The 24,044-nt window shown below is 41.9% G+C and overlaps 1 protein-coding gene across 5 annotated transcripts in view; it reads left to right on the forward strand.

Moving 5' to 3' along the window:
- Positions 1-1,127: 1,127 nt before the first annotated feature.
- Positions 1,128-24,044, forward strand: part of ANKRD28 (ankyrin repeat domain 28) — a 123,920-nt gene continuing 101,003 nt past the window's right edge. For 2 of the 5 annotated variants that reach the window (XM_054816903.1, XM_054816906.1), the window contains exon 1: positions 1,128-1,250. In XM_054816903.1, coding sequence (XP_054672878.1) covers positions 1,224-1,250 — 27 coding nt within the window. In that variant the 5' untranslated portion in view covers positions 1,128-1,223. Of the gene's footprint in view, positions 1,251-3,083; positions 3,103-21,583; positions 21,603-24,044 lie in introns of those variants that run through there. The other 3 variants (XM_054816908.1, XM_054816902.1, XM_054816907.1) reach the window with 3 other exon arrangements.

Genomic DNA, 24,044 nt, shown 5'->3' on the forward strand with positions numbered 1-24,044 from the left:
TACTGCATTTTGTTCCTTTCGTGAGAGGTTTTTAAGGTACTATCTATGAAGATTTTCTTTCTGTCTGATGGACTGAGGCCTACCACCAAGTAAATTACTTCTCAAAATACGGTATGAGAATTACACAGGCAACATGCCAAAAAACACAAACATTTAATACATAGTGAAATAATCTCTTTTTAGAATTATCTCCTGTATTCAATTTGCATACAGCCACTCCATCCCGCCTTTCGTCAAAGTGTCTCTTTGTGCCCTCACTTGGCCTGTTCACGCTACCCAGCACGATGCCAGTTCTGCTGCTCCTTCCTCCCATGCCAATGAACGCTGGAAGCCGGGGTCTGCGATGGGCCCCTCTGCCAGGCGGCATGAGGGGAGTACGGTGCAACTCCACACCTGCACCCGCACCCGCCTTGGGCCCGGGTGACCCCGGGGTTTAACGCGTCCCCCCGCCAGCAGAGCTGCAAGCAGAGGGGGCTGCAACTCTGCCACACGTTTCTGACACAAAAAGGTGGGAGCAGGGGGACGGCCTCTGCCCTCGGCAGCCAAGGGGCTCACACCGGCTCTAGGCTGGCGGGTGACCGCACCCCGGAGGGCCGCGGGCGGCTGCCGGACCCTTCCCCCGCGGAGACCAGGGGCCGGGTGCTGCCTTTGGCCGAGGGATGCCGGAGGACTCCCACCTCGGGCCAAGCCCCGAACTCGGCAGTGCCGATAACCCCCACCCGGGGCTTTTCTCTCGCCTGGGGACACCACGGCGATGCCTAAGGGAACCGCGGCTCCCCCACCCCTCCGTGCCCACCTCACATTATCTCCCCTGCCAGCCCGCCTCACGGCCCTGCCAATCAGCGCCGCTTTTACTCCGCCCCGCCTCTTGCCGGCCAATCAGCACCGCCCTTGGTGGTGCGGGCCGAGGCCGCGGCCGGCGGCGCGGGCGGGCGCCTTTGATGCCGGCGGGCGGTTAATTCAGGAAGCTCCTCGGGAGCGCGAGGAGAGCGGCGGGGCGGGGCGTCGGGCCGAGAGGGCGGGACTGGGAGGCGGGGCTGGAGAAGGCCCCGCCCCTGGCGGGTCCGCCGCGCGCCACCGCCCGCGAGTTCGGCGCGAGGCCGCGGCGGGGAGGGGGGCGTGGCCGGCGCGAGGGCGGCGGTGGGGGGGGCGGGGCGGTGAGCAGAACCGAGCCGAGTCGTTGGTGGCCGGAGGCGGCGGCCGGTCGGTGCGGCGGCCTCGCCATGGTGTTCCTCAAACTCCGCGAGCAGGTGGGTGCGCGGGGGCGGCTGCCGTCGCCCGCCGCTCCCCTCCTTTCCCTCTCCCGTGCCGCCGGGCGCGGCGGCTTCGCGCCCTTCCCCGCCCCCTCCTCGCTGTGGTGTGCTTGTGCGTGCGTGTGTATGTGTGACAGGCGGCGGGCAGGGGGAGGCAGCATGGCTGCTGCGGCGGCCCGGCGGGGCCGGGGCCGGGTGGCGCCCGCCCGGCGGCGGGAGGCGCCATGTGCTCCCGGTGCGGGCGCCGGTGCCCCCTCCGTGGCCCCGCTGGGCGGGCGGGGGCCACCGCCCCGCGCAGGTATTGGGCCTAACAGGTGGCCGTGGGAGCCCGCCCGCCCCCTGCCCTGCCCTCCGCTCCCCGCCGCGGCGGCGGGCCGGCTCCGGGGCGGAGGGAGGGAGGGAGGGACGGGCGGACGGCGCCCTGCCCGCGCGGGGCTGCCCCGGCCGCGGGTCTCTGCCGTGCCCGCGGGTCTCTGCCGTGCCCGCCGCCTGGGGAGCGGAGGAGAGGCCCGGGAAGGGCAACGAGAGGGTCTTGCGGGCTCCTCCGGGCCAGCCCTGCCAGCGCCTGTGTTTTGGGAAGGGAAAGGTCTCGGGACGCCGCCGGGGTAGGGCGAGGGAGCCTGGGCCTGAGGGACTGCCCGGTGTGAGGGGAGCGATCTGGAGAGACCCGGCGGCGGAAGGCGGCGTGCCCGGGAGCGGGACCTGGCTCCTCTGCTCTCCTCCCGGACCCGGGCAGCGCTGCCATTCGCAGTTTCGTGTGCCCGAGAGCTGCCTGCTCGTCCCTTCACGCACCACCTTTCCCTTTCAGGCCTTTAAAATCTTTTGTTCGGTAGCTGTATCTTTCTTCTCCGTGGTCTTGACAAACCATCCCCGAGTCTACGCTCCCCTTCGAAAAACGGAAGGCTTTTCGTGCCTTTAGTGGTCTGTTGCTTTCATCACATCACACCCTTCTTTGTTTGCTAGACTCTTCGGTTTCCATCTCAGCTTATGAAAAATACTTGTCTTGGCTGCTGTGTCCTTTTTCTGGTGTCTCCCCTGTCCTACCTATTGTCTCCCGTGCGGTATCAAGATACAAAGGTGGGAGGGTCTGCTCTGCCAGTTTGCCGCGTGTAAAAAGATGCTTGCTAGAAAATGTCTCTTCTCATGTTTTCATGTGTGTTAGACCAAATTCTCTCTAAAAACTCCTACACCCTGCTGTTGATCTTCTTGATACTCTTCCTTAAAATAATGAACTGTAAGGCTTGGAGACCCCACCCCCCAATAAAAAAAACTGCATAGAAAAAAACACCTAGAAACTTGGCAGTGGTTAGGTAACTGGTATCTTGTGTCTATTATGCTGATCAGTTACCTGCAAGTCCTTTCATCAGCCTGCATATACCTCTGTCTCTTTACGCTTAGGTCACATAGTCCCTTGGGATTTTGTTCTAAAAAAGTGTTTAGCGATATGGGGCTGGGATCTTTAGGTCCTGCTGTATTGTATGTAAACTTAATGAAGTGTCATATATTTTTAGAGCCTCATCTATGAATGAACAATGATTGTGGACCCGAAACATGCTTAGTGTCTGAGTTAGGTTTTTTCTTAGGCTTCAATACTGTTCTTCTATGGGAGGCTCTCCACAGAAATGAGCACTTACTTGTTCATCTATGAAATAAGTCCTGTTAAAATCAGGAAATACAACTCTTCTGCAAGTAATCATTGTGAAATAACTATCAAAACACCCATCATCAATATGTTAACATGAAAGTACTGTATTTCAGAACTTTTCTCCTGGGAAGGATCCTGCTATTGACTGATGCTGAGGTGAAATGCTGGACTATGTGGGACCACTGGTCTGACAGAGTAATGCATGTGAGGCTTTCAGCTTCTATTGTAATGCAAGTTTTAATCCAGAAGTATGAGGTGGATTTTTTTGTAGAAGCTTCATAGATCTGTAAAGGTGCATTGATACACTGGGAACTGAAGTATTCTTTCATTTAAAAAGGGGGTGCTAAGGGCAGGGAAAGGAGAGAGGGAAGGGAGTGCTGGTTTTGAAGAGGCATTTGTAGAAGGAGTGATTTTTAGCAGCAGCTGTATTTCTGCTGGTCAAGTGTCAGTTGCTTGGTAAATCAGTTATTACGCACTAAATTATGTTAAAATTGCTTTCTTTAAGAATGCCAAAAATCATGAGGAATCATATGAAGATGAAATATCTCAGTTTTGCTAATTACAGAGAATTCTTCCAGGTCAGTGTTGTTGTGCAGTATGCTGCAAGGTGGTTTGACTTCAGGACTAGATGCTGCGCTAAGATTATAACACCACCAGCTCATTATAAAAACCAACCTGTTGTACTATATGAAAGTAGAGGTGTTTATCTTCACCATTTCATGAAATGTGCTTCTCGTTTGCTTGAACCATATACTTTGCTTCTTAGTGACACGTTCATTTAGAATAAAGTAAGTTGTCATGTGCGTTTGTAGTCCCTATAGTGAGTCTGTCTTCAGTGGTGGCTGTGTTTCGTGGGGGAGCGCAAAGGCTGCTCTGTTCTTTGTACTGTTCAGCTAATAAGGAGGAGGGAAGGGATTTGCTAGTTTCCTTCTACAACAGTCAGATCAATAACTTTCTGGAGCAAAAATTCTACTAAATGAAGTATTACTTTATTGTAATTCTCAAGATTTTTTTTTTCCAAAGTCAACCTGTTGATTTTGTTCTTTGATAAGGACTCTGCTACTTATTTGAATGTCAGAATTACGCTGGGGAGCAGCAGACTTAGGGCATACAAGCAGCTTGACATTTTCTTACACTTGGTTTGGTTTAGTTTTTTAAGTTAACTGCAAGCTAGCGTAAAAGCAGCGATTGAGAACTTAACAATGAGGTGAGAAATTCTGCTGTAAGGCTCTTAGTTGAACTCAGAGGGTGAAATCCCAGTTCTACTTGCAGTTGATTAATTTACTTAGTACACTGATAAACAAAACTTTGATCCTACAGATGCTTAATGTGTTTGTGAAGCCCAAATATTTGGTTGTCTTTGGAGGCTGATTTGATATGTTTAACTTTCAGAATAAAGGTTTTCCATGCACAGAGAAGAGTAGGCCTTTCCTTGAGTTCAACAAGCAGCCAGCAGGTACATTCTCTACAAATTTGTAACACTGCTTGAGCTTTATTGCTTTGCAATCCTATGGGGTAGGAATATCTTTCAGAGTTTTGAAATAATTCAAGGTGTACGTTGCACTTTCAGAAGTGACTTATGTTTGCTTTCAGAGTATGTTAGGTATCAAAAAAACCCTGTAAGCCATATTTGCAAAAATTTTATTTGAAGCTCAATTGAACTATATTGAGTAAAGTTGATAACTGTAATGCTCAATAGCAAACTTTAACTGGGATAGAGAGAGCAGTCATTCAAGTGTCAAGTTAGAATCTGTAGATTGTTCTTGTTGCTCTTGGTTTATTGTACAACATTGGATGGACACATTTACAAACAGAGGAAGCAAATCTGCGAATTCTGTTACTGAAGGTTAAGCCATTCAAGGTGGAGATGAAAAATATAGTAAGTGTACCTTATGATTAAGGTATTTGCTCTTCAGTTTGTTTGCCTTCATGCTGTCCTGGTGCTTGTGTACCAGGTTCTTCTAGATGAGAAACTGCTTTAACTACTAAAATGCCATGTGAGAGGGAGGCTATAAAAGTTTGTTTCTTCCTGAAATGCTGGTACTCTCCTGTAAGAAACTGCACTGAAAACAAAGTTTAGGTCAAGGTTCACTGATGTTTTATCAGACCTTCTTTTTGGGGTGGGGGAAGAAAAAGGAGTAACTTGCTTGTGAATCTCCATAATGGTATGCCTCGATCTCCTGTATGAAAGCCCTCTCAACTCTGCATAGTGAACTGTGGAAGGCTGTCTTCTAGGTTTTTTTGCTATTCAGTCATAGTTTCTAGGTATATTAACTGTTCCTGGAACAGGTAAATTCTTACTGTAAAGGGCTGTGCGTTAGTCTATCTTACACATAAGGGGTAATTGACAGCCCAGTTTTTCTTAGTGGGTGGGTAAAATTTGGGTTGCCTGGCAACCGAGGGATTCCTTGCTTTTCTGTTACAAGCCTTACCTGCATATGTGCCTACAGGTCATCTTTTGGGCTAGCATAAGCCTACATTTCAGTTGAGTTTTATTGAAATGCATGAAGCTCTGATCAAAACAGGCTGATTTTTTTTTCTTTAATTTTGCAACTATATAACTATTTGTGGCAAAGCTCATTGGATGCAGCATCATTATAGGTGGTAATTTTTTTCTTTCAGTACATCATAATTTTACTTATGCATTTCCTGTTTTCTCTGAATCTTAAATACGTAATAAGAAATCTTACAGCTCTTAATAATGGGCATTTGAAGAGAATTTGTTTGGGATTTTTCTGTGTGACTCCTCGACTGTGCTTGAGGCAATGCATTTATTCCCAGAAGTCAGATGTGAGTGGAAAGGATTGGAGTATGAACAACTGCATGAGGATATTAGAGCGACCACTTATCTTGAAAGTCCTTGAACAGTGAGAGCACTGACTTCTTTATAGCCCATTTATATCTTTCTCTTAGCTAAGATGGATCTTGTTCAATTGGCAGTTAAACAAATGTTTGCAGTGTCATAGTGAACGCTCTGAATGCTTCTATGGTTGCTATTTTCATTACTGCCAGCGTTAGACTTCATTCTTTTAGAATTCATGCCAAGAATAAATGTCCCAACTAGTTCCTTGTTACGCGAAGAGGAGGAACGGTCTCCTGTGGTGATGAAAAGGAGCTGCTGCTGCTCGATGAGGGAGGGATATGGTGAGAATGGAATTATGTGGTATTGCTCTACAAATTCTGTTCAGACATAGACTTAATAAGATATGTGTTTAATTTTTTTTTAGTAGAAGTTGCTTTAAAAAACATTACTTTCAGGAATCTTGTTGTTGAGAACCAGTCTTTGTGCTCTACACATTCTTCCTAAAACTTGCATCTAATCTGTTTTAACTGTATACAAGATAACTAAATTAGGAAGTTGTAATACTTATCAAGACACCTTAAGTCTTACTGCTTCCCAGGCTAGGAACTCACGTGTACAGAAAAGATAAGTTTCTTTAATTGATGGAAAACTTTGAGTAACTTGAACTCCATTTATCTTGTTATACAAAGTAATTACCAGCCCTTCCATTAGAATGTGTTGAGAGAACCTGGTTCTACCGCGTGTTCGTTTTGGGGATCAGATTCCCTGATGATAACTCGGGAACTCCTGACTTGTGAATAAGCAGTTCTTCTCAGTCAAGAAAATCAACTTTTTTTAAAAAAGGGGGGGGGGGAAGGTGTGGGAGAAACAAAGCAAGCCTTGATTCTGCAGTCAGATCCTTATGGCAGATCCTGTTAACTCAGTGGCCTTCTGTGAGGGTATAAAGGTCTATTCATGTAGATAGCATCGAAGGTTTGCGACCATTACTTGGAGGCAGAAGCAGGGAGGGGGAAAAAACAGGCAAATGTGCACTTGTCTATGAAGAAGTGATTTCCTTAGCACCTACAAAAAAGTCAATGATTCCTGTACGGAACTAGTAACTGTTGAGACTCTGAAATAGCAATCTGCTATCTGATTTGGATTGTTACATTCCCAAATTTCTGTCACTGTTTCCATTCACTGAAATGATTTGTGGAATAAGGTGACTGGAATTAAATGTCTTTGGTATTATATGCTTCATATCCTTGACTTCATCTTTTATCAGCTAGTTTGTTTCTCAGTTGCTGTACCTCTTATTTTTCTCTAATCGGGCCTTCCTGATGTCAAACTAATATCTGATCATTTGTTTTATTGCTCCTGCCAACTTTTTATTTTGTTCTTACCTCTACTCCTATTTCTGGAAACTGAGTGGGAGACTCGTTGCCTTAGTTACAGTGACTGTTTCAAAGTTATTTATAATGTTTGTGTTTAAATAACCTGTATCATAATACAAACCACAAAATGCTTCACATCAATAAAAAAATAAACAAAGCAGTCCATTTCTAAGTGCTGGGGACATGCTTATGGTGCTGATTCTTGGTTTTGTTTTCCTTTGGGAAGTGGAGGGCAAGTTCTAATCTGGCATTTGAAGATGAATCTGAAATAAAGTGTCTTGGTGTTACCCTTTGTGCAAATGAGAACAGAATCTTAATATTTAAGCTCCAAAATATCAGGGAATTTGATTCTTCCTCTCCTTCCTAATGACACTAGCACTCTCACCAAGGGGTGGGAGTATACCAGTTAACCATGTTAATTCAGTTGTGATTGCTCAGGTGTTGATAAATTACACAGCACTGACCCATTTCAGCACAAAAGCTAGAGCTAATGCAAGAGTGGTGGGACCGAGTAGTTGGGAGAGAAAGGAAGATGAGACTTGTAGCCAACTGGGTGGGTGCAGGGAGTTAAAGAGCAAGCACCAACAGTGATAGGCAAATGAAAGAGGGGCAAAATAGTCGGTCTTAGCATCCTTGTAGATTAAGGAACTACTTGTTAGCTGCAGCACCTAATGACTGATCTCCTATAATAATGAGATGCTCTTTACTGTGAATTGCATGTAATCTTAGTTTTTCATTGATTATTTCTACAGTAATGTATGTAGGTGAATTGAGTGAACAATACCATGTAAGTGGATTGTTGTTTACATGACTACAGTCTACCTATTTAGGGCAGCCTGAACAGTTAAATAATTTTCTCACTAAATTACTGAAACTATATTTGAATTTGAGAAGTGTAAAGCAAAGATCTGCCTACTCTAGCACTGGGGTTTTGGGTAAAACAAAACCCCAGACAAACCACTCTGCTTAAGCTTATGTTGTTAAACTTCAGAACTATATTTACAGGGATGGGGAGGAAAAGCTTTCCTGTCTCAGAGTAGGAAAGAATGCCTCTTAATTGTAAACTGACTCATATTAGGAGAACTTAGTGAATATTCAGGTTTTGTACATAATTTTGCCTGTTTACATGGGTTAGTCTATTTCTGACTGTGTCCTGAACTGTTGTGAAGCCATCCTAAATGTTTAATGCTTCCATACTTTCAGACAATGAACCGTCATTTAATGGCCTTCCTAATTCCAGGTGATGAGCATTTGTGTGTAAGTTATTCTTGGTCATTCTGCAATCATACTTGAGGCTCACACTTTATGCTGAAATCCTGTACTTCGGTTTCATCTGGTGCAGAGGAAAGCATGCGTACATCTGGATTTTTTAATTTATTTATTTCACTTTGGCAAAGTGAAGATAGAACAGTACCTTAATGAAGGAAGAGGAGGGGGCACAAGCAAGGATTCTAGTCAGCATGACAAAATGAGAATGAAACTTCAGTGGCTAAAGCATTGAGGCCAAAATAAGCCTTTTTAGAGCTTACAGAATTTCTAGCAATCGTGAAGAATTCAATATTTTGTTTCAAGGTTTTGCTGTTTGACCTCTACATTTTGGTAGCTCCATCTATACTGGTACCTCAAACAGAGAAAGTTGAACCTTCCATTCAGGAACCTGATCATCCAATGGCAGGCCGCACAAGAGACCGAGGTTCTACCTAGCAGGTCATAGCTGAAGGACCTACTTGAGTCATAGACAGCTGAACTGGGCAGAAAAAAAAACCCAAACACTTTCAGGAAGTTCTGTAGTTATTTATGTACTAACATCTCTAACTAATGCATAATGTAGTCATTTAAATCCATTGCTGCAGACTCAATTTCGTATTATGTTAGGGGTAATTGGTATTCTGTCCTTCCATGTCCCATCTTTAGGTCATCTGTTTCTTCTGGCAAATGCTTATGATAGTGGGCAGGTAGTCTGTACAAAGCCTTTCTTTTCATCCTGGGCACTCGATGACTCTTTCTTGCCTCAGATCTCTATGTGGTGTCTGTTGCTTTTTCTCTACCTCTGCTAACACTTCATTCTCTCACCAGTGTCACTCCACAAAGTATTGGTGGTAGGTTAAAATGAAGGAGAAACACACATAAAATAAGCAGATGAGGAAAAACAAAATGCTGACATTATTTTTCTGGTTACATTATTACTCATTGTTTTGAATTAGTGAAATGTCCCAAGTCATGGTACAAGAACAGTTCAGAAATAGCACATTAATGGATTTCCCTACCCCTTGCCTCTGTTCCTTTAACTGCAGAGTTCTGTTCAGTTCTTGCTATGTTTGATAAAACACAAGGATCGATAGAAAGAGGTCTTAGGCTTAATACTGTGTTGCTGTGCAGTTTCTTCGCCAAATTAAAATCCTGTGTTATTGGTACTGCCTGATAGCTTTTGTTTCCTTTGCTCCTTGAACTGATTCAGGAGCAGTATTTTGTTTTATAACTCTGCTGTATCTGTTGCATTTTTTTAAGTGTGTCATTCTGGGGCATAATTTTCAGTATTAAGGAGGACTTGTAGAAGAATACTTTCTCTTCTCACTTCTGTCACCTGCAATGTTGCAAATGCCATTACTGTCCTGCATCATTCCTTATCCTATAGTAACCACACAGCTCATGATTTATTTCTTCCGCTCCTACCCCATGATGTTATGTTTTTCTATTTCTTGCCATCCACAAGTACACAGCCATTTAAAGATTATTATCTAATGCTACTTAGATCATAGACTGAGAAGTGCATTAAAATAGAAGGTTTCAAGTAAAGAATAACTAACATTTTATGACTTGTTGGTAGACATTTGTCTATTATTCTTTTTACCACAAGTTTAAGAAATTATAGTTAGAGCAGTCAGGGATGTAAATAGTCAAGTTAATCTACTGCAGAAGAAATAGAGCTCAAGAGAGGATTTCTTTGAAGGCCTTCATGACGAGAGCAAAGGAAAGGTGAAGGGATTTGTAAAGCACTAGAGTGAGACCAAGGAGGACAAAAATGGTTAGGATGTTACAGATTGTCAGTATCGGTGAACAGCAAAGCTCTTCTGATGCACTTCAGAGCTTCATAGTCAAGGATCATCCAAAAGCCAACAGGTATCCAACTACCCTGTGGAGCTCTGTTTGCAATGATTTCAAGACATTGTTTCCTTTTATTACCTGCTGCACCTTTCTACAGCACAGGAAGGGGACTCTCTCAGCATCTATAATCTCAAACTAACATTGTGAATAATACAAGGAAGAGAGTGCCTGCTACTGTTTTCCTACACCCAGAGATGCAAAAAATGGTTTTAGGTCAAGTATATCAAATTTGTCATCTTGGAAGGGCAAATATAGCTGCATACAGCCACATCTTTTATTTTTGAAAGGACTTCGACTTTGCACATTGTGAATTGGCTTTTTTTTTAAGACTCGCAACATTTAACAAGCCATAATTGTTTAAAAAAAGTGTATTTTTCATAATTTGGATTTGAACAGATTAGTTGTGTTTTCTCACCTGAAGGTTGATAAAATTCCTGCGGTGGTCTGCATATGTGTTAAAACTGCTTTAGTAATCATTAAAATATTAAACTTATTGCATACATAATTAAAGAGTAACTACTAGCATCAAAATAGAAGTACCATGGTTTATGACTCTGTGCCTACAAGTAGGATAAGAATTTTGCAGAAAATTTGGTATGACTGTTAAAAAGCTGTTGATTACATCTTTGCATTTCAACCTAAGCTTCATCTGGAAAGCTCTTTTGCTGTTGCAATGGCTGTAGAGAATACCGTAGGCATTTAGGGTATCGCACTGGTTTCCTGTCTCGACATCCAACCCCTTACATTGTGGAGCAGTGAGATACATTTCCTTCTATAAAGTTCTTCATTGGAACTTACATATGCCAAAGAAATAGTATGTGCTCGAATGACAGGAGGAATAGTAATGCCAGCGGTGTCTGTGGAGACTGTCAGAGGAGAAGTTCAGCTCCCCTTCCCTGGAAGCTCGCCATACCGGTATTAGCAGTGCTCTCCTCTATGCTGGTTGGAGGTGTTGCAAAGTCATTTTGGAACTGTTGTTCTGGAGTAAGTTCTTTAGAAAATTGGCTCTCTGCCTCCTGAATGACCACAAGCAGAAATAAGTCTTCTAGGCCTGAAGCTCAGTCTTGTGGCAGCAGTTGGCCAGAGTTAACTGAACCCAAAGACAGAATGAATGTGCCTGCAGAAGAGATCTCAGAAATGTCTGATGGAGTTCAGCCTTCTATGCTATAGGTGGCCTTATTGCCTCTTTTGAAATACATGTGTTTTAGATATGTTCACAAAACCACCACTGCCCCCCCCCCCCTTTTTTTTAATATGTCATGACTACAGTGCCCACTAGTGCTTCTCTTATGTTGCCTGACACCACTTGTTTTTGGGAAAAGTGACTTGTAAAAGTAGGATGGATAAGTGAAGAAAAGAGGAGGAGTCGTTGGAATGATGTAATTTGACCTCAAGTTTTCATGACCTGCTATTGTGTGGAGTACAGTGACATGTAGCATGGCTGTGAAGCAATGCATCTTCACAGAATGCCTGTTCAGAATGCCAAATTCTTACTTTGTATAGTGCGTGGTGTGGCTGCAGAAGTGAGGTGGTAAAGGTTTTGGTATATGTTTGCACTGTCTTGTTTTTTCACTAGATAAGAAACAATAAAAATGACCTGTAACAAGCAAGGTTCAGAACTGGCAGAAACATTAGGGTATGTTTTTCTTGTTATTCTGCTCTTCTTTTAAGAGGTTAATTAACAGTCAAAACTGTGCTAATTATGTGACTTGGAATTATCTACCACAGTGAAGGCCAACATTTTCAGCTGACAGATAGGAGAAGGAAATAGAGATACAAGAACTACTGAGTGCTAATGTGTTTCTGGTGTAGGGTAGGACTCTGTGTGGGGGGGAGAAATGGAGTACGTTGCCTGAATGAACTCCGGTCTTTAAAGTCATGTGGAGTAGGTAAATTTACATGAAAGGGTAGGAGTTTCATAATTTTAGGATGGAGTTTAATGACATGCTGCTTCTTGGGTTGGTTTTTTCATTTGCAAAGTTTCTAACAATAATGATTGAAACTCACTGGCTTCTAATCTCCTGCCTAAGGCCATGGTTTGATATTTGGTTGCAGCTGAGCTTAAACAGTTGCTCATTCTTTTCTTCTGCAAAGTGGTGGAAAGGGTGGGGAGAGACAAATTATTTAGGTTAGCATATGACTGTGAAGTTGTTCCTTCAAAGTTTTCCTAAGTAGGAACTAGAAAGGAGTGTTTTGTCTTGGATAAACAATGATAATGTCTTTCGTTGTGACCCGAAGTCTTGCAATCACAGGAGAGGTGTCTTCTGTGAGTGTCCTTTGGTTTGGGGACTGGGAGGGGAGTGGAGGAACTTGAGTGTGGTCTGCCTCGGACTTCTCTCTCTGGGAAAGTAACTTTAAAGTTGTTGGCCTGAAACTTCTTAGAATGTGTCTTGAAACTCAGCAACATGCTTAATTTTCTTGTCTGGTTCCTGATTGTTTTTGGGTTTGAGTGTGGTTGTGAATTCCTCTGGCTGTGAGAGAACCTAGGGTCTTAAGGATATCTGCTTCTATTTATAACATGTTGTGTTGACTTACACTGACTATGAAGACATTGAAACAAGAAAAGTACTTCTGTAACATACTTGTTTATCACATACGCTGCCTTTCAGGACCCTCAGCTTTTTCCCATTTCCCGTATGACAACTGCGGGCCAGTTTTCTTGCAGCATTTCTTAGGGTGCCCCCCCCCCCGCCCCCCCCCCCCCCGCCCTTAGGCTGATCACATGCACTGCTAGTCATGATTTTACAACTGGAACTCTGAAAATGACATCAGAAAGACTTTCCATTGCCTTCTGTTTCTTCTCAGGAGGTTACAGTGAAAGTCTAAGACTGTGTTCAGGTAGTCCAGTTACCTGAAAACTGTATGTCAAAAGTAGTTTGAACTTGCTACAGCCTTTTGCCTCATAGAAACATGTATGGATAGAAAGCCCTTCAACTTCTTAACTCCCTTGTATGCTTCTGTATGTGCAGCTCTAATTCTTGGACACCATCCAGTGACTGCTTGGAGTCATGCCTGTTGTGACTAGTGATCCCTCTATCTCCCTGCACAGAGATACATGCTTGGGGTAGGGAAGTATCGAATAAGAAAATTCACTCATAGAAAAATGACTAAGCTGAAATAAACTAACGTAGTAATTGGTTACTTCTCTGCAAATAGTAATTAATGAAGCGTGTCAGTCTCAATTTAAGTCTTCTGTAATGGCAGAAAATTTTTCATCTCAGCTCTATGGGAAATGGACATATCAAATAGTAATTAAACTTGTTGGGTTATATTCCACATATCATCCATTATGGCTGTATGGATACCACAACATAAGCACACTGGTCGTGCAAATATTTTTATCAGCAGCTAGAAAAGATAGAATTTTGAATCGCTGTTAATGAAAACCTTATCAAGATGGACTATTCCTCACTTCATTCTGTTTCCCATTTTGATCCTGTTGCAAAGCTGTTTTAATTCAGTGGGTTATGGATGAGGCTATTCATGCATTCAACTCTGTTTTAATTTTCTGGAATAAACGATGATAAAACTACAAAGCTTGGTTTAAAAAAAAAAAATTGGTCATACCTTTTGTCTGTTACAATGCACTGGGAATAATAAGTGGGAATAAGGGTATAATAAAATTGTACTTAACAATCTCCACACAAATCATTGTCTATATGTCACCTGTATGTTTGTTACGAGATAGCTCAAAACACTTATATAACAAAGTTAAAAAGCAAAGAATATGGAAGATATAAATCAGGGCCCTTAGCCCTCCTCATTTTTATTTTTTTTCTTAGAAGCAAGCAGGGAGGACTCAGTGAAGGTCAGGTTACGGCTTCTGTTTCACACTTGTTCTTGAAACTGCTCATCAGCACTATTTATTTATTTATTTTTTTATATATCTGCCTAAAAGTCTTAAGCAGTCATTCAGGGGCTGCTTCAAGAGTAGGTCAGCTGTCTCTGCTTGTGGGCTCTAGAGCAGGTGACTAGAGGATGGTACCAGTGCTGCTCCTTAGTAGGTGTCAAAACCCACATGGGTGACATAAGTGTAAAACAAATGAATACTGGGTTGGGGGGGAGGGGGAACAGACTGACAAACACTTAATAAATAAGTATTTTGCAAAGTCTTAATAAGAAAAGTAGTTTGATATTTAAGAAAGCTTGCTTAAGTATCTGATTCTAGATTTTCAGTGCATGAAAATGTATGCAAAATTTTGAGAACACCTGTATTATGTGGCTGTGAGTGTTTAAAAATCAGGTTCAATGTGAATTAAATTACATTTATGGTAATTTTTTTGCTATTCTGTACTTAATGTTCCCTATCTTATAAGAGATATGGAGTACTTTCTGTTGTTCTTTTTGTATTATGTTGTACAAAGGTTCTCAGTGATAAGACTAGACAAAAGGTTAATCTGTTTTCCATGTGGTTTATTGGCGTGGAGTGTGGGAACTTTGAGGGAATGTTCAGCTCGAGGATGTAGAGAACAGGACAGAAAATTTTTTAATTTAAAAATTACATTACGGAAATATATGAATATACTTATCTAAGTATAGCATCTACTTGCATTCAAAGAATTAAAAAAATAATGCTTAACAAGTATATATTTGTTGCCAAATGATTGAATTCGAACTGGTTCATGGACGGAAGTCATGAGCTAAGCACTTGGAACGAGTTTGTGAAAGTTCACTGTTTGAAAGCGGCATTAGACAGCAGTAGTCTCTTCTGGAACAAATGGTTATTTTCTTTCCAATTACTCCTCTTACTCAGTTTGTTCAGTGTTGAAAACCAGAAGCAGCTGGGGAAAAGAAAAGCTTCTCTTAGGAGGTGAAGTCTGACAGAATTGTACTAATCCTAAAATTTTGACAGACTTTGTGACCAACCCCAAGTGATTGATTCAGCTCACTAACTGTCCATAATGTTTCCTTCATACAATGACTGCTTAACTCGAGAAGTTTTTGGAAGCTTTTTAATTAGTGGCACACATATTTAAAGCAACTTTTAAAATTATTTTTTTATTGAATGCCCTAATAAAATAATAAATTAAAAATATAGCAAAAGTAATAAAAGTATATAACATATCAACATAACAAGTTACTGCGTGCTATTTAAATGCATCCAAAAAGCAAAAATAGAAAACGATAATTTGCTTTGGTTTGACTGGGTCTGCCCTTCGTTTAAACACAGGTAGAAATTAGTTGAAAAAGTGTTAGTAAAGCCGTCAGCTGTCTGTTGTGAAGAGGGATACACCTGGTGAGGTGGTGTGTTCTTCCTGAGTATTTAGTGGGAGCTTGCTTGTCTTGTCCCTGTGGAGGGATTTAAGCAGTCTAGGACTGAGGGCAGAGAAATTGCTGCAGTGCTGCTTTGCTGCTGTGGAGTGATGTGGTACGTTTGCTGGAATATTCATTTTGTAGGGTGGTTCTTTGGTCTCTGATTTTGGTTTTTTTGGATCACGCCTGTTTAGTGCATATCACTTTTTGGTTCCATGTTTGGAAGGTTGTCTTCTCCCAAACTTTTTCCATCCGATGGTCTATCCTCATCACCCCTGAAGAAGTGAAAAATGTTAAATTTTCATGCAGCACAATTCTCCTTGGGCTCCTGTCTGTCAAGGAAAAATATGACTCATTTTATTTTGAAGAGCACTGCACCTAGATGGTTGGAAGTAACTGAATGTACTTTGGAAGTGAATTCTGTTTAGTCAATCTAAGACCACTTTAAGTATAAATGAGCAAGGTCTTGGTTTGGTTTAAGCGATCTGCTTTAGATTGATGGCATTGTTTAGTTTGGATTAATTTTCCTGGGAATGCCTGTGTCTACTGTGTAGGTAGGCTTAGCTGTAACAGTTAACCTGTCTTTATCACACCCCTTTCAGTATTCCATTGTCTGTGCAATGTAATAATATTTTTAAAAATAACTTTTTTACTCCTTTAATTTGCATTGCAAAAATCACTTTTTTCCTGTAACAACCACATCCTGCTGAACTTAAAAGTTGTGCTCTTATGCACAGCAGTCCTCTGACCAGATAGAGAAGATGACTAGCTTCTAGCAGTCAGAGGCACCTGACTTTTCCTCTATTTGCAGGCTGTATTGATGTAGTGGCAGGGGTAGTGCCACTTGTGCGTGGCAGGTAATGGCACCAATTTTCCTCTTGCATTCACGTGGAAGTGAAAGTGATGACTTAAGCTTTAAGCAATTGGCAGATAAAGGAGATGTTTGGCTGTTGGTCTCTGCTTTCTGTCCAAGCAACTGTGTTCTTCCTTGGAGGAAGAAAGTCCTGAAGTGTGTGGAAGTATCCTCTGCATTTCCTGTGGAACTGCATTGAACTGGAAAATGCAAATCCTGCTCTTTGCTCAGATATCTGGCCTGTCATTGACTGTTTTGGGCCTCTTGTAAGGTGAGGTGCTGCTACATTCATATGCTGAAAATGTGTCTCTGAATCTGCCAGCCAGTTCTCTTTTAGAGCTTGCATTTTGTGGAAATAAAAGCTTTAGATCATTGAGCTGTGTCAAAAGCTTGTATCCATACAGTTAACACCTCTGTTCCAAGTAAAACAGTTGATTCTGACTCTTCTCATGTGCTACCTTAAAGCCATGTTTTTGTCCTGTAACAATAGCCTCAAGGCTGTTACAACAACAAAAAAGGATGTGCATTAGCAGTGCTGGAAATTTTTATATGAAATTGCAGACTCTTAAATCTATTCAAAGAGCTGCTTATTCCATGTATTTTGCTGTTTTTCTGCCTCTTTTTTTAAATGGCCTTTTGAAGACATAGTCAATAGGATTAAGAATCATAGAATAAAATCATAGTTTGGGTTGGAAAGGGACCTTTTGAAGGCCATCTAGTCCAACTCCCCTGCAATGAGCAAGGGCATCTTCAACTAGATCAGGTTGCTCAGAGGCCCATTCAACCTGACCTTGAGTGTTTCCAGGGATGGGGCATCTACACTTCTCTGGGCAACCTGTTCCAGTGTTTCACCACCCTCGTAAAAAATTTCTTCCTTATATCTAGTCTAAATCTACCCTCTTTTAGTTTAAAACCATTACCCCTTGTCCTATCGCAACAGGCCCTGCTAAAAAGTTTGTCTCCATCTTTCTTATAAGCCCCCTTTAAGTACTGGATGTCCGCAATAAGGTTTCCTTGGAACCTTCTCTTTGCTAGGCTGAACAAATTCTCTCAGCCTTTCTTCATGGGATCATTTTTGACCCCTGTGGCCTCCCTCTGATCATCTTTGTGGCCCTCCTCTGGACTCATACCAACAGGTCCATGTCTTCCCTGTGCTGAGGATTTCAGAGCTGGATGCAGTACTCCAGGTGGGGTCTCATGAGAGCAGAGTAGAGGGGCAGAATCACCTCCCTCGACCTGTTGGTCATGCTGCTTTTGATGCAGTCCAGGATATGGTTGGCTTTCTGGGTTGCGAGCACACATTGTCAGCTCGTGTCCGTCTTCTCATCCACCAGTACCCCCAAGTCCTTCTCCACAGGGCTGCTCTCATTCCTTTTGACCTCCAGACCATATCGATATTGGGGGTTGCCCTGACCCAGGTGCAGGACCTTGCACTAGGCCTTGTTGAATCTCATGAGGTTCTCATGGGGCCAATTCTCAAGCTTGTCCAGGTCCGTCTGGATGGCATCCCACCCCTCAGGCATGTCAACTGCGCCACTCAGCTTGGTGTGGTCTGCAAACTTGCTGAGGTTGCACTCAATCCTATTGCTTATGTCATTGATGAAGATACTGAATAGTACTGGTCCCAGTACAGAACCCTGAGGGATACTACTTGTCACTGATCTCCATCTGGACATTGAGCTGTTGACCACTACCCTCTGGATGTGACCATCGAACCAATTCCTCATCTACAATCCGTATCTCCAATTTAGAGAGAAGAATGTTGTGGGGGGCCATGTCAAAGGCCTTACAGAAGTCCAAATAGACTACATCCATAGCTCTTCCCTAGTCCACTGATGTAGTCACTCCATCATAGAAGGCCACTAGGTTGGTCAGGGAGGACTTGCCCTTGGTGAAGCCATGCTGGCGGTCTTGAATCACCTCCATGTACCTTAGCATAGCTTCTAGGAGGATCTATTCCATGATCTTCCCAGGCGCAGAGGAGAGGCTGACAGATGGGTAGTTCCCATGGTCCTCCTTTCTACCCTTTTTAAAAATGAGTACAATGTTTTCCCTTTTTCCAGTCACCAGTGACTTCACCTGACTGCCATGACTTTTCAAATATCATAGAGAGTGGCTTGGCAGCTACATCAGCCAATTCCCTCAGGACTCTGGGATGCATCTCGTCAGGTCCCATAGACTTCTGTATGTTCAGGTTCCTCAGATGGTCATGAACCTGATCTCTTACAGTGGGAGGGACTTTGCTCCCTCAGTCACCATCTTGCAGTTCATCCACTCAAGAGGCATGGGAAGAGAGGTTGCCAGTGAAGACTGAGGCAAAAAAAAATGTTGAGTACCTCAGCCTTCTCCTCGTTCCTGTTATCAGTTTGCTAGTTGTGTTTATCGGGGTGGTGTGTGCATATGCTTTCTTTGACCTTCCTTTTATGGCTGACATACCTGTAGATGCCCTTCTTGCTATTCTTTGCTGCCCTTGGCCAAGTTCAACTCCAGCTGCACCTTGACCTTCCTGACCCCATCTCAACACAACTGGGCAGCGTCTCTATACTCCTCCCAGGATACCTGTCCCCGCTTCCACTGCCTGTGCATTTCCTTCTTGCTCTTTAGTTTGACCAGCAGATCTCAACTCAGCCATGGCAGTCTTTTGCCTTCCTTTCCTGATTTCTCACCCCTGGGGGGTGGAGAGCTGTTGTGCTCTGTGGAAAGTGTCCTTAAAGATCTGCCAGCTCTGTTCTGCTCCCTTGTCCCTGAGGGCAGTTTCCCAGGGGGTCCTATTGACTAGCTCCTTGAACAGCTGGAAGCTTGCTTTCCTAAAATTCAGGGTCCTGATTTTACTCTTTACCTCACCCATATCCCTCAGGACTATGAGCTCCACCAGTGCATGATCACTGCAGCCCAGGCTGCCTCCAGTCGTGATGTCACTGATTAGCTCACTTGCATTGGTGGCCATCAGGGTCCAGTATTGCATCCTCTCTTGTAGGGTTCTCTATTACCTGGCTTAAGAAGACAACTGCTGCTTTGGTTGCTGGCCCTGGTGGTACTCAAATCACTTCATGCACTGTTATTCCATATGTGCTATAGCACATCCTCATTAAAGATCCAGTGAAGCCATTTGGATGCACTCTTCTATTTTTGCTTTCAAAAAATACTCTTTTAAAATGTATTGCTTTCCTTTCAGAGAGGGGAGAAGAACTCCGAGAAGGTTTTTACCTATGATGATTTATTCCTGTTAGTGCACGAGCTAAATGTTTCCTATCAATTTCATTTTGCAAATGCATTTTTTTGTTTGAAATACGATTTATGTTTTATCATTCTTTTCCAAAATGCTCCTAACCTTTCTTCCTATTTTTCCCACCCTCATATTGGGATGTCTGGAAATGTTAAAATTCAAACACATGGAAATACAAAAATGATGTGTTGGTACAAGATTTTCCTCAGCAACTGCCACCCTGCTATCCTATAAATACTATTGATCGAGTCTAATCTTCGTTTCTTGGCAGATACCTGAAATATGTGATGCTTTCCTCCATCTACCCAATACCCATTTTTAACTGTTGTTTTCCCCTGGATGTTCTAAAATATGAGACAGCTATATACCAGAAAGTTGCTGGTCGATAGTAATAATCTGAGGGGTTTTAACTCTTCAGTTCTCATGTGTTTCAAACACTGGGGTTTCTGTGAAGGCAAACTGTAACCTTTGAGAGGTAACCTACTGTGGACAAAAGTAGCCTTAAATAGCCCTGAACCTATGTTTTTGTCTTTGATTTTAATGTTGATGAACATTACTTCTTGAAATGTAATAACTTCTTTGAATGTGGCAAGCATGTGTTCACATTGGAAAGCATTACTCTCTTCCGGTCTTAATTAAGTACAGTGTTTTTGAAAAGTAGCTGTAGGTTCTAAAAAATCTGTCCTAAGTTGTGAACTTTCTTGATGGGCTGATTTATATATGAACTGCTGTGACTCAGAGCATGCTACCTTATTTTTATCCAGATAATTACCTTGCTAAAAGATGTGCAAAATAGTATTTAAAGATTTGTTCCCTCAGCTTAAGGAGCAGTGCTATTGTCTACCGTTTTATCTGTCCTCTTAATGTTATGTCAGATCTGAATTCATCTTCTGTTTGCTTTGCTTTCTTCCCAAATTTTTAAACTGAATTTCTTTCTGAAGTACTTCACAAAAAGAATTGTAAAAGTGAAACTGAGGACTGTAAAAACGGTATCTGAGCTGCAGTAGTTTGGTTTTTTTTTTTTTTAAAGCCGTGTCGATCCCCAGGTATATTGTAAGAAATTTTAAAGTTGATACGGCTTTTTGTATATGCAGTTATTGTTTGAAAAGATACACATGCACACACTGAAATAACATGTAGGTAAAGGTTTCTGGAATCTCCAGAGGACCTTACTCCTCTTCTGCCTTGATCATTTTTCATTTTTAGTAGTGGTGTGAACATCAGAGGATCAACACGTGTTTTCACTTACGTCATTTGGGATGCTTTATAGATTCATGGTTCTCCAATCTTGTGGATTCATTCTTTCACCTCTTGTTTTATGCTAGGGAACTGATCAAGCTCAAACCTTTTTTCTGAATAGCAAGTCATTAAGTAGGATTCAACAGCAGGAGTGCTCTTAAATCTATTTTTGAATCTGCTTTTATTTAAAAATGGTATAATACTTTTGCCATGATCTCTGACAGTTCTGCTGATTCATAATGAAACAGCTTAAGTTACTGCTTCATTTGCCTGTGAAGCTCCTCCGAGCAGTAGCCCTTGGTAAAAAGATAGTCACTGAGGAAATGGTATGGCATAGCATCCTCCTACCCCCTCATGTCATTTCCTCCCCCTGCATCAACCCAGCTCACAGCTGGACATATATATTAATGATATTGGTTTTATGTTAATGAGCCTACTTGTGAACTGTGATTACTAGGGGCAGATATCCTTGTGAATATCTGCTGCTACTAAACCTGCTGGGAATTGTAAATGCTGTTAATATAACCTACAGAATGCTCTGAAATAACATGCCTGATCTTAACCAACAAAAAAGTTAGAGGATCAAGAAAATAAACCAACATAAGTGGATGAGATTTTTTTTTAAGATAGTGAACAATTTTCTCATATAACTAAAAGATGAAGGCATGAAAACTTGAAGGAGAAAGTGAGATACCATTTTAAATTAATTGTACATTTAATGCTTCTCAAAGCTTGATATAAATATAAACAAATTATCACAAGGATTTTGGAACAGCAGATGGATGTCTATTCTCCCCCTTACAGCCCCCGAGATATCCAGGAATATCTTTGGGAGAACTTGGTGTCCTTCCTGTAAGTACTCTAGTTTAAATGTAACCATCATAAATAAGCTATGTGTTTGTGCTACATTGAAACAGTCTTTAGCATCATTTAGTGCTACAAACTCTCATCTGATATAAAAGATGGAGCATTGGGTGCCAGATGTGTTGACTTACATATCCTGAGATCCAAAGTAAAGCTTAATTTTATATTATAAAATATATTGCTTTTATTACAACAAAAATAATGTTGGTAAGTTCAGCCTTCCATGTAGTTTAACTTTCCAGGACTTGTTAAAAGAAAAAAAAAAAAGAAACCCGAATTTTGCATATTTTTCCAGTATTAGTAATTTGTTTTGTGATAAGCCTTTACACCTTGGTTATCACTTCCATGAATTTGGTTCTCCCACCCACACAGCTACATTGGGAATAGCAACCTTCTGTGGCATGTTAGCTTTGTCCACCTTTGCTCAGATACTGCCATGAGTCATCATCTTGGATGAGACTTCCACGCCCTTCACTAGGATTAGTCTCACACCACGTCTTTGCGAGGCCCTTGTTGTTTCTTCTGACATGGTTATTGCTTTTACTCTGCTCAGCACAACTTGGGTTAGAAGGCTGCTCGCCAGTGTTGATTCTCTTGGTTGATTCAGTTTTTTTTTTTTTTTTTGTCAATGCATTTTGTCTTGTCTTTGTAACAAATGATTATCTTAAATAGCTTCTTTCTGAATTATTGATGTTCTGGAATGAGTTCTTGCTCCAATCTATTTACGTTCTACTTTGTGTCATGCATTATTCTGTGAGATAAATATATTCACATGAAATACAGCATTAATCACCCTCTGCAGTGTCTTTATACATGAATCTATAGGTATCTCTAGTAATATGCATTACTGGATAGAATTCTACAAATAATTATAAATTCAGAGAATAAGGCATTCAGTGTCTGTTACTGTAGGTAGTTCTATTTTAACTGATAAGTCTTACTCTACTCCACAACTTAACTGCTTCCATAAGATTGAGCAGAGCATCATATTGGTTTGTGTTCTCCCTGCTATCTTGCCAGACTATCCTTTGAATGTGACTACAGATGGTATGACTCATTTACACTTGTCCTAAGCAGGCGAGGTACTTAACACCAAGTATGTGCCTCCAGCTTTTGATTCCTGTGAAAAAGATAGTGTTTCCCTCCCCCCACCCCAACTAGAATTATTTTGCTACAATTCAGTCAGATTTTAGTTGACCTTTTTAAAATTGAGCATCCAGTTGTTGGGTTTCTTGTTGTGTTTTTTTTTTTCTTTTCCCCTGACTAAAATGCAATTGACTTAATTTTTTTAAAAATGCCACACTTCTGCTGATATTGCTGAGGCCACTTTTAAATAGGAAAAATGAAGATTACCTAAGAAAATTGCTCCACCATTTGGATCTAGAAAATACCCTGAGATACTTGTAACCCTACTCTGCTGCTACTTCAGTACCTCCAAAATATAGGTAAACTAGGAAAAAATAGTTATTAGAAAGCTGGTGTATTCTGCAATGTGGGACATGAGTAAATCAGCAAACATTTTCCCTTCTCAAATAGACTGAGCCTAATAGAGCTTCAGTGTTGACTAGACCTTCTTATCCATTCTCTCCTGAATATGCTGAAAAGTGGCTTCTCTTCCCTCTTTAGCAGCAGGGAGAGAAAAGGAAACTTAGGAACTTGGTCGATTGGGGAGGGGGTTGTATTTTCTTTTTGAATAGGATCATTCTCCCCTCTTTTATCCACACCTCGGCTGAGGATCTGCATTTACAGGTAATGCTGAGAAGCGTGCAGTGTGGTCACACTTGGCACTGAACAGCAGCAGAGGGGAAGTGAGAGCATGGGATAAAGTACAGGTTGGTGTATAGTCAAGTGCCTTATTTGTTCAGCTTGTCCCTTTTCACTTCAGTCAGACCGAAAATCAAGCTCCATGTTGTGATGCAGTATCCTTTTTTTCCTTTTGAAGGCAGTAAGTTTACTGAGAAAAAGAATCAGGAATACCTTTTTCCTAACCTTTATTTAATATTGCTATTTTAAATGAGCAAAACTTAGAAGTTTTTTGTTCATTGTCCCATGACCATGTCTGTCTCTATATGAAAATTATATAGTAGCTCTGTTTTTCAACAACTTTCTTTGTTTTCTTTAATCTGTTTCCCATATATGGTGTTTATCAACAAAAATTTGGAGGACCAGCCCTCCCTTAAACCTGTGTAGATGTTTATAGTCGCCCCAGAGCTGCACGTCTGCTCTCACCTGGAGCTGCATGCTTTTGTTTAAGGCTTGTACTCCCTCTGATGGTGAACTGCTGTGCTTCACTTGCTTACTGTGTTCGCTTTCCTCTCTCCCTCTTGGTCTCCATTTTATCTTTTTGCTCTTATGCTGGATTAGGCTAAGTTGTTTTGTGTGTGTGTCCTGATATTTTTATATATTATATATATTTTTAAATATATATAA

The sequence above is a fragment of the Grus americana genome, chromosome 2, assembly GCF_028858705.1.
Source record: "Grus americana isolate bGruAme1 chromosome 2, bGruAme1.mat, whole genome shotgun sequence".
Lineage (NCBI taxonomy): Eukaryota > Metazoa > Chordata > Aves > Gruiformes > Gruidae > Grus > Grus americana.